General features: G+C 31.9%; 1 protein-coding gene across 5 annotated transcripts in view; it reads right to left on the reverse strand.

Moving 5' to 3' along the window:
- Positions 1-9,884, reverse strand: part of LOC134691523 (F-box only protein 9-like) — a 39,446-nt gene extending 29,562 nt beyond the window's left edge. For all 5 annotated transcript variants that reach the window (XM_063552082.1, XM_063552084.1, XM_063552083.1 and 2 more), the window contains exon 1: positions 9,726-9,884. In XM_063552082.1, coding sequence (XP_063408152.1) covers positions 9,726-9,728 — 3 coding nt within the window. In that variant the 5' untranslated portion in view covers positions 9,729-9,884. The remainder of the gene's footprint in view (positions 1-9,725) is intronic.
- Positions 9,885-11,883: the final 1,999 nt, after the last annotated feature.

Genomic DNA, 11,883 nt, shown 5'->3' on the forward strand with positions numbered 1-11,883 from the left:
AAACTGTAGAAGGAAAACATTTCAATGAACTTTTACATCCTGTTTAAATACATGTATAATTAGATATATCATGTGTATATAATCAGGATAATTATAGACATGATAGATTTAATTAATTGATAACATTAAAATAAAAAAATAAAGAATCTATCAGGATGCGATTTTTAAATCTATAGCACAGCACAAATGCAACCATGGTAACAGTGTTTCCTGATTTATTTATTTATTGTTCTTTTGTTTCCTGGATAGATATAGGAAGATGTGGTGTGAGTGCCAATGAGACAACTCTCCATCCAAATAACAATTTAAAAATTAAACCATTATAGGTTAAAGTAGGGCCTTCAACACGGAGCCTTGGCTCACACCGAACAACAAGCTATAAAGGGCCCCAAAATTACTAGTGTAAAACCATTCAAACGGGAAAACCAACGGTCTAATCTATATAAACAAAACGAGAAACGAAGAACACGTATATATTACATAAACAAACGACAACTACTGTACATCAGATTCCTGACTTAGGACAGGTGCAAACATTTGCAGCGGGATTAAACGTTTTAATGGGCCCAAACCTTCTCCCTTTTTCTGAAACAATAGCATAACATCACAACATATAAAAACATACGATAAAATATCAATTAGCAGACTTAACTCAATCAAAAAACGTATGATTACACAAAGAACGAATAAATTTGATCTGCGATATCTGAATACAAATGTACAGTTAATTAAATATTAGAGACAAACAGTCATGACCAAAAGGCTATCAAACAAATTCAAACACACTGAGAAATATTTAACCAATCAATGTTCACTTTAGAAAAAAACCGGTTTTTTATAATCTTGAAGTTTATACAAATGTTGTAAGAATAAGTGAAAAATTGAAGATATTACTAATAATCAAAGCTGGTATACAGCCAAGATCCATATAAATAAAAAATGACAAAAAAGCATTATAAACAGTATCAACAGGTCGAATTAACAAGAAAATACGATTTGAGAGTACTCGCAGTTACTGACAGCTAGTTAAAAGCCAAAACCAATTAATAGTAAAAAATCATGCATCAGAGACTAAAATCGACTAAAACACATCACAGGGATTTAGTATTTTAACGTCATTAATAGTCAAAGAAGACATGACTTGTGCAATGCCAAAAATAAATGTATCGACAGGTAGTAGTATAGTGAAGAGCGACTTCTATAGAAATAAAAGTTAACGTGGCTGTGTCCCCTATACATCTCGCCTCAAAAGATAATGAAATTTAGTTATGTTTTAATTTGCTAATGACAAAATCAATATTAGTGCCAATGTGAACTATATTCAGAGATCTAATTACAATATTGGTACGATAACCCTTACTTATAAGTTTGTTTAAAGGTTCGATGAGTTTACAAGGATCACATAGTGATTTCCTCGCTTTAAGTACAATATTACCATAAAATTTAGGATGAGAAATACCATCTTTAATAAGCTTTCTACAGGTATAGCCAAATTTACTAAACAAATCTTTGTATCTATGAAAGAATTTAGTAAAAGTTTTAAGTAATTTATGGTATCGAAATCCCTGACACAACAATTTACCAGTGATGCATTGATTACATTCGTTAAAATCTATGACATCAGAACACACACAGGCAAACCGAACGAGTTGCGATATATAAACACCGTATGATGGAGACAAAGGCACATCGCCGTCTAAAAAAGGAAAATTAACAATAGGAAATGAAAAATCGTCTCTTTTGTCGTAAATTTTAGTGTGAAGTTTCCCGTTTGAAATTGAAATGTCTAAATCTAGAAAAGGACAACTGCTGCTGTTTATGTTAGATTTAGTTAAAGTAAGTTCGTTTGGGTAAATTTCTGAAGTATATTTAGAGAACTCTGGATTATTCAACGAAAAAATATCATCCAGATAACGGTAGGTATTTTTGAAAGTATCAACCAAATGTAACAATGATGGGTCTTTACTGAGTTTGGTCATAAACTGAGATTCATAGCAACATGAGCAATATAGAAATAAATCTGCTATTAAAGGGGCACAGTTGGTGCCCATAGGAATACCTACTACCTGACGATACACTTTATCGCCGAAACGTACATAAATGTTATCAAGCAGAAAATTTAAAGCTTCAATCATATCCTCACATTTCCAGTAAGTGTATCTAGCATACTTTCCTTTTTCGTTACAGAAAAAGGCCTTAAACGAGTTACAGCAAATAAAATTACAATGAGATTTTTCGAAAGACCATTTTATCAAATACAAAAACTTTTTCTTTATAAGATTGTGTGGAAGTGTAGTGTACAGAGTAGAAAAATCATAACTGTCAACAGAATTGTAAGGACCATTGAAAGCATGTATTTTATCTAAAACCTCTAAAGAATTTTTAACACTCCAAAAATAATTAATACCATTATTTTCATAAGCTATATTACAAAAGTTAATAACCAGTTCTTTGATAGTAGTAAGGGAGGTGGTTAGAAGCACTGATAGATTAGTAGTAGAACACTTACTCGAAGCGGAGATGAAACGGAATTTAAATGGTTTTTTGTGTAATTTCGGTAACCAGTACATGGTAGGGACTTTCAAATGTTATATTTATTATTGTTTATGATCTTTAAACCAAGTACTCATTGTACTGTGGATTAATTTACATTTGTATTTTCGTTGATACCAATTTTCGTGGATTGATGTAAACCTGCATTTTCCAAGATAAGCTGGGGGCCAAGGGTTTTCAGAGCTCGTCCCATATTAACAGGAGGCTCTCAAGAGCCTGAATCGCTCACCTCAATTTTTTTGGTTAAATCTCTCATCAATGATTATTTTGGCTTTTCAATTTATTTAAATGTTCAGTTGATCTGTATCTATAATAGTATTCAAGATAATAACCAACCAGATGCTCCGCACGGCGTAGCTTTATACGACCGCAGAGGTTGAACCCTGAACGGTTGGGGCAAGTATGGACACAACATTCAAGCTGGATTCCGTTTTAAATTTGGATTGTGATTAAATAGTTGACACAGCATAGGTTTCTGACACAGAATGAATGTATTCAAATGAACTTAAAATTTTTGTTTTCTCTTAGAGCAATTCACTATGCTGTTGAATATTTAATCCTCTCAAAAAAATGTTTGAAGAAATTTTCTTTTTATTTATGAAATTTCAAATGAGAAAAATTGAACCCAATTTTTTAATCACTTATTTTCCCTTATTCCAAAACTAATTTCAATTAAAATATTCTAATGGAGTTTGCAACAATTACTACTCATTTAAATACATCATAAAATATTAAGATGTAAAAAAACTGCTTGTAAACACTGAATGGTAAAGATTATTTAAATTTATCAGTTGGTAGTAAAAAGTAAATATACATTGTATATTGTATATAACAAAGATTTAAGTTGATTCTGGACAAAGAAAGATAACTCCAATTAAAAAAAATTCTTGCAGATATTTCTTGCTTACTATACTGGACAAAGAAAGATAACTCTTAATCAAAAAAAATTTGCTATTTCACAATATTGTGAAATTAGATATTTCTTGCCATTGCACAATACTGTGCAATTGAAAAGACTTGCTATTGCACAATACTTAATATAATAATTTTAGATCCTGATTTGGACCAACTTGAAAACTGGGCCCATAATCAAAAATCTAAGTACATGTTTATATTCAGCATATCAAAGAGGCCCAAGAATTTAATTTTTGTTAAAATCAAACTTAGTTAAATTTTGGACCCTTTGCACTTTAATTTAGACCAATTTTAAAACTGGACCAAAAATTAAGAAACTACATACACAGTTAGATTTGGCATATCAAAGAACCCCAATTATTCAATTTTTGATGAAATCAAACAATGTTTAATTTTGGACCTCGATTTGGGCCAACTTGAAAACTGGGCCAATAATCAAAAATCTAAGTACATTTTTAGATTCAGCATTTCAAAGAACCCCAAGGTTTCAATTTTTGTTAAAATCAAACTAAGTTTAATTTTGGACCCTTTGGACCTCCTTTGGGCCCCTTTTTCCTTAACTGTTGGGACCAAAACTCCCAAAATCAATACCAACCTTCCTTTTATAGTCATAAACCTTGTGTTTAAATTTCATAGATTTCTATTCACTTATACTAACGCTATGGTGCGAAAACCAAGAAAAATGCTTATTTGGGTCCCTTTTTGGCCCCTAATTCCTAAACTGTTGGGACCTAAACTCCCAAAATCAATACCAACCTTCCTTTTGTGGTCATAAACATTGTGTTTAAATTTCATTGATTTCTATTTACTTTAACTAAAGTTATTGTGCGAAAACCAAGAATAATGCTTATTTGGGCCCTTTTTTGGCCATTAATTCCTAAACTGTTGAAACCAAAACTCCCAAAATCAATCCCAACCTTTCTTTTGTGGTCATAAACCTTGTGTCAACATTTCATAGATTTCTATTCACTTAAACTAAAGTTATAGTGCGAAAACCAAGAAAATGCTTATTTGGGCCCTTTTTGGCCCCTAATTCCTAAAATATTGGGACCAAAACTACCAAAATCAATACCAGCCTTCCTTAAATTTCATTGATTTCTATTTACTTTAACTAAAGTTATTGTGCGAAAACCAAGAATAATGCTTATTTGGGCCCTTTTTTGGCCATTAATTCCTAAACTGTTGAAACCAAAACTCCCAAAATCAATCCCAACCTTTCTTTTGTGGTCATAAACCTTGTGTCAACATTTCATAGATTTCTATTCACTTAAACTAAAGTTATAGTGCGAAAACCAAGAAAATGCTTATTTGGGCCCTTTTTGGCCCCTAATTCCTAAAATATTGGGACCAAAACTACCAAAATCAATACCAGCCTTCCTTTTATGGTCATAAACCTTGTGTTAAAATTTCATAGATTTCAATTCACTTTTACTCAAGTTAGAGTGCGAAAACTAAAAGTATTCGGACGACGACGACGACAACGACGACGCCAACGTGATAGCAATATACGACGAAAATTTTTTCAAAATTTGCGGTCATATAAAAACTGCAAAATTTCTTTAAAATCATCAATTCAGGGGCATTATACCTGAAAAACCAGTTACCCAATTCGTCTGAAAATTACAGGACAGGTAGACCTTGAGCTAATAAATACTTTAACATATTGTCTTATTTGCTCTAAATGCTGGAGTTTTTGAGATATAAGCCAAAAACTGCATTTTACCCTGTGATCTATTTTTAGCCATGACGGCCATGTTTTTTGACAAAATAGAAAATAAAGCACAAACTTTATTTTATACACCCTACTGATCATTCAGTTGAAGTTTGGTTGAATTTAGTTGAGTAGTTTTAGAAGAGAAGATTTTTTAAAGTTAGCAAATATGATGAACAAATTGTGAAAAATTGTCATTAAAGGACAATAACCCCTTAAGGGGTCAATTGACAATTTTGGTCATATTAACTTATTTGTAGATCTTACTTTGCTGATCATTTTTGCTGTTTACAGTTTATCTTTATATATAATAATTTTCAAGATAATGACCAAAAACAGCAAAATTTCCTTAAAATTACCAATTAAGTGCCAGCAACCCAACAATGGTTTGTTTGATTCATCTGAAAATTTCAGGGCTGATAGATCTTGACCTAATGAACATTTTTACCCCATGTCAGATTTGCTCTAAATGCTTTCGTTTTTGAGATATAAGCCAAAAACTGCATTTGACCCCTATGTTCTATTTTAAGTAACGGCGGCCATGTTTTTTGATGGATCAAAAATCGAAGCGCACATTTTGTGCAGGATATACTAAGGAATAATCATGCTAAGTTTCATTCAAATCCATTTAGTAGTTTCAGAGGAGAAGATGTTTGAAAAATTGTTAACGACGACAGACGACGACGACGGACGCCAAGTGATGAGAAAAGCTCACATGACCTTTTAGGCCAGGTGAGCTAAAAAGTGGATATTTGCCCGTCCGAAATAGATGCGCTGCTTTGTTGCTTCTGGTGCCAACAGAGGGCTTTGGAATTATATAAATCGGGGAACACTGGGTATCAATTTGTTCATTTTTCATTTATCTCTTCATTTATGTAAGTTTCACCTACCTGCCGCCATTTATTTTCTCATATCTAGTCAGTTTTCACAGTGACCCATCAATTCAGACATTTTTACTTTTATTTTCAAATGGCATCAAGTTACAAGACCTTGAGACCCAAATATGCAAATATTTTTACTTTTTTCTTCTCCTTTATAGGAGATCGTTATTTAACATTTAGTAGCCAACCACGATTTTTGACCTCCTTTACAGGAGATCGGTATTAAGCATTTAGTGCCAACCACGCTAACATTCGGAATGTCTCGGATATTTACATTGCTCTATACCTGTCAACCTGTTATGATGAAAATGCAGGTCATGACCTGCATTGAAGAATCAAATCTCAGGTCATAAAGCGTACTAACTTTTTCGAGCTGAATTTCAGTATTTAAATTATGGTACTTTTTTCTTATAATTTAAATCAAAGTTACCAAAACATCAATGCATGTTCACTTGGTTAAGTAATTTTAAATCTTATTAATAATTATTTCATTGCACTTTTAAAGATTTTTATAAATTTGTGTAGATGTAACACAATCTTGTGTTCTTTACTTCTTATGATGATGTAATTCAACCTCAAACATAAAATACTAGGATATATTTTTCAAATGTAGACCAACCTTAAAACACTTTATCAAATTTTTTATTGAAATTAGACTGTAATAAAATATAGTAATAAAGTTAAAGGAAGTATAGATGAACAAAATAATTTTCAACTTTTTTTTTAAAATTGTATAAAGGTCATGAAAGTATGAGAATAATGAAAAGTTATATTTCAATATGTTTTTGAATTATTTTTTTTTTTAATTTAATCTTTTTCACCCAAAAAATGTTAATATGGGGACGAAGTCCCCTTTAACCATGTTAACAGTAGAAAATTCAATAATAAAAAAAACAAAAAAATCAGGAAAATTTCCCGAATTTTTCATTGTACTAATGAACTCAAAATCGTTCAATTTTTTGTTGTTGACTTTTTGAATTTCTGGATTGGCGCAGAAATCTACTTCTGTTTCCGGTCTTGTTTACATGAGACTTTGAATAAAATGTATATTTATCAGTCTAAGAAAGGAACTACTACTAATGCATTTAATAAAAAAATGTTTGTTATCAAAATGCGTGAAAGCGTTTCTTTGTTTACATTGAATGTGACGTCATAATTTAAATAAAGTCACAACTAAAATCCCTAACAGCAGAACCACAATAGGAAACGTTATGGCTGTATATTCGTTTCTCTTTTTAACATTGTTGATCAAAAACAAAAATCATAGACTTCGTCCCCATTCACAGGTAATTCCTGCCTCATATTAAAAGGAATAATGTTAAATGGTGACAAAAAAGGGGAAGTAACTCTAGTTGAAATATGTTTGTAAAGTAACAGTGCAATTTATTTACGACTTAAAGCTAAGGTAATTGGTGTTAATTAACAGTGTGTTTGACATTAAAGCTGTCAAGTGAAGCCATGCACTTAATGGGTCACTTAATTTGACAGTTTACACAACTAGATGGAAGAATTACGAATTTGCCGGTATTTCAAAGGAATATTACTCATGAAATCAATCTCAAGGCTAAGAAATACAGGTGAAAACGGGTCATTTTCGGAATTCCCGGTTTATTCAATGACCCAGGGTGTCCCGGGTGATCCCTCAGAATTGTGAAAATCTCAGGTCACACCCGCAGAATACAAGTCAGTTGACAGGCATGTTGCTTGCATTATAAATGAGCGAGGTGTTAGATCAATGTAGATTATATATTCATATCAGTGCTCTAGCTAGAATTCAAAAGGGGCAGGGTGCCAGTGGAGGGCAGGGCACTTTTTTATGACGGGAGAAGGCACTGCTCATTTCTTTTGTCTACGTCCCTGCGTGCATCACAAGTTCACATATTTGTTACTGTATATTGTTATAAATAAAGATGCATAAGTTGTTGTTTTGATTATTTAATCTATAAAATTTGCATAAGAAAAGTCATTCATACTACATGTTCATAAAACATGGCAATACACATTCATACTATTAACCAAAAGAGGCAAAATAAACTTCCTATTCTCCCCCACCCCCTCTCCTTCCAAAAAAAGAACATGAACTAAACATCTCATAGTTTACCATACATGACGTACAAGACAGAGTAGTTGTATTTCAAAATCTTCATCTAGAGCTTGGCCCTCTAACCCTTTTATCATTGTGTTTAGGAATATGTTATTTAGTGTAGCTTCAACAAGTTGATTTGTGATGAGAGTTTAACTGCACACTTCCATTTATGTAAGTTGGTAGCATGACATTATCCAAGCATCAGATCTTGTCATATTTCTTTCTTGAATAAGTATAAAACATGGATTGCCAAAGGTATGATTATCAAAAATAAAATGCAATTATTTTTTTTTGTATGTTCCAAGACAGTTAATATCCTTAGGGTCTCATTCTTATATAATTTTGTATTCATTTGGTTATTTTTTCCTATTTTTAGTGCTAGATAATATTTTAGGAGCACAATTTTGTAATAAGCTTTTTCAGGGGAAGTAACTCCACAATTAATTTCCAGCATGGTTACGTCTGCTTGTCGCTCAAAAGTTGAGATGGACGATGTTTCTGTGAAGGCATAGTTTTTTTTTGATTACTTCAATTCAATTCTAAATTCATGAAAGTCTTCATGCATACACTCTTACATTGTGACTTGGAGATCGAAAATAAAATGCTGACACATTCATCATATTTATGACAAAGAGGTACATTGTCTTAATTAAATTACCTAGTAATTAACACCTTTGAAGTCTTATCCACAATAATTGATTGTAATGACACGATTAACCTGGTACCTGGGGGCAATCACTAGGTGTCATATATGTAATTTAACTTCTGATAAGAAATTGATGAAACAAAAGGCAATTTTACCAAAACGGCACAAGGGTTTTTCGGAAAACGGCATCAGGGCAGAAGGGCGTGAGTGAGGGCACACAGGGCGCGGCACCCTTCTATTTTGGGCTAACGAGACCACTGCATATTGACCTAGGGCAATGTAGGGTCATATGCATAAATCATTTCCCATATATATAGTCATGATAGTCCATTGTGCCTTACTTTCATGACTTTTTTCTCGTAATCACGTAATCATCAAAATGAAATTCAAAATGCCAGAATCGATGAGTTACTGTGAAAACTGTCTAAATATGAGAAAAATAAAGAGTGGCAGGTAGGTAAAACTTACATATAAATGAAGATATAAACATTGATAAATGAAAAATGAACAAATTTATACCCGATTTACAAATGTATATAATTCCAAGGCGGTTCGTTGGCACCAGAAGTGACGAAGCAGTGCATCTATTTTGGACGTGCAAATATTCACTTTTTGATATGGGACGAGCTCTGATGTCCCAACGGCCCCAGCTTGAGCATTTGTTGAGTGGCAAAACAGCCGTTGGACGTCAGAGTAATCTCGGACTAAATGAATAGTTGACCAACTTTCAATAAAATCAAGAAATCATTTAAGTTGAATCCATGATCATCCAAACATGTGCAAATGTGGTCATGGTGGTGAAATTCATTAAACATGCACATCACTCACCAGCTTGGAAAATCTTCCAAGTACCTGTGTCCTAATTTCAAGACGGAACAAACAAAGGAGGCATTGTCAAGTATTGCAAATCGATCTGAAGAACCATGTACTTACCATTGCTTTGATGGTGACTAAAATTAAATAAATAGCTCACAATAAGAGAAACATATGACGTTAGAAATGTTTTGTTTCACTCTTTCAAAAGCTGCCATTTTGCAATTGCATGTTCTCTAGACTATTCATCTACTCATAGAAAATCTATGAGAAGTATCGAACCGTCTAAACAGAAATCAACTTCGGGCAAAAACCCGGGATTTATTTTCTTTAAATTGTCTCCCTTGACACAATGTTAAGAAGAATAAGAAATACATAAAAAAGAAACAATCCTTTTTTAATGTCCTTCTGTCTCATTAATTATATAAAAAATAACTCATTTATTTAAATTTTCTGAGTCTAAAGAGCTGGATTATTTTTTATCAAGTTATTTTGTATATAATGTATTAAATCATACAATATTTTTGTTCAATATACTGAATTTTCTGTTTAGGGTCTAAATTTTGATTTGCTTTTACAGAAACTAAATAGCTTTCATCTGATGAAGTCCTAATTTGAACTATGGTCTGCAGCTGACATGTCAGGAACTGCTAGTAGTCTCTTGTTATTTTATGTATCATTGTCAGTTTAGTTTTTGTATCTTTTTGTGATATAGGACTCATAATTTTTTCAAACTTCGATTTACTGTGCATATTGATGTGTTAGTTTATTCTTCAGTTGGTCTCACTGGGGTCTAAGTTTGACGCAGGATTGCTGATTTTTTGTAAGCGTGACATGTGAAAGTCAAATTATTGTGCTGTGAAAACAGTAAATGAAGTCTAGCGGGACACAGGAAATTGCAATAAAATGAGAATTGCTTACATATATACTGTTAGCAGGATACAGGAACCTGCCAAAACAGTAAGCAGGGTCTGGGAACAGAACCCCCTCTTCATTGGCTAGTATGGAACTGATGTCTGGCTTAAGTAGCCTATAATCCAGTGTTTTTTGTTGGTTTCTGTCTGCTATATGTTTTTTATCATTTACTGTTTTGTCATAAATCAGACTGTTGATTCATTTATTTTCATAGATTGATGTGAAAATGCATTTCTTTGATATTGGATTTCTGGATTACATGGATTTTCAAAGTTTGCTTGTTAGCCAATTTAAAATTTAAGTTTGTGATTTACATATATATACCAATGAAAACCATGCTATGTTTTTTTGTCTGAGTAATTTTTATCAGTCACATTTTTTTGTTTCATTAATCCAGGCAATCTAGCATAAATTTTCCCCATACCTTGAAGTAATTGCAACAGAAGATTTTTAAGTTTTAATCTTTAGCATTATATCTCCAATATACACAGAAAAGGGTCCGGTAAAATCTAACAAGAGGAAAACTAAATATCATGATTTTAAAATTCCTATGATGATTTGCATTGATATGGGAGATAACTCTGCAAAAAGGCTGAAATATCAATAAAAATTGATACAAAATTACAACTTTACCACTTCTATTCTACAGCATGTATTGATTCTTGATATTTTAGCCTTCTTTAGAGTATAACAAACAACTTTAAAGGTGTTTTCATATCTGTTTTCAAGCTACAACATAGATTTCATAATTCATTAGTTGCCCATTTATTAGATTTTCCAGCATGTCAAGGTAAAGAATCTCAAATTGAATAAAACTGATTAAGCATATATATTCTTCTTTTTCTGGTTTAAAGTTTCTTTAAACAAAGTAGATGCTGAACAAATATAATTTACAGATATGAACAATACCAAATATTCACATTATTTTTTCAAAATGGTCACAAAGTCATAAATTTGCAATTTCTTTAAAGGGATAATTCGCGATTTTACACTTTTCATCTTATTATGTTCATAATACCATAAAAAACATATTCACCAAGTTTTATTTTGATATGAAATCTAATAAAGAAGAAAATTGGGAATTATTAATTTTATTTTTTGAAACTTCCTGACTTATGTGACGTAGTTTAAGTCTTTGATGCATGCCGGGAGTGAAAATATCTCATTTAAGTCTTGTTTGTTAACCATCTAATAACGCGGTTTAAAGCGCATCGACGACTTCTGGTGTAGCTATTAACCAACGAAAAATAAGTGATTGCCATGAACTTTTAAAATTAGATCGTGTGGATTTTTTAAAACCAATTTTAATAATAAAAGTAAATCATACAATAGAACTTTTTTATGAATTTTTTTTCTAAAAATA

This window comes from Mytilus trossulus, chromosome 11 (genome assembly GCF_036588685.1).
Source record: "Mytilus trossulus isolate FHL-02 chromosome 11, PNRI_Mtr1.1.1.hap1, whole genome shotgun sequence".
Classification (NCBI taxonomy): Eukaryota; Metazoa; Mollusca; class Bivalvia; order Mytilida; family Mytilidae; genus Mytilus; species Mytilus trossulus.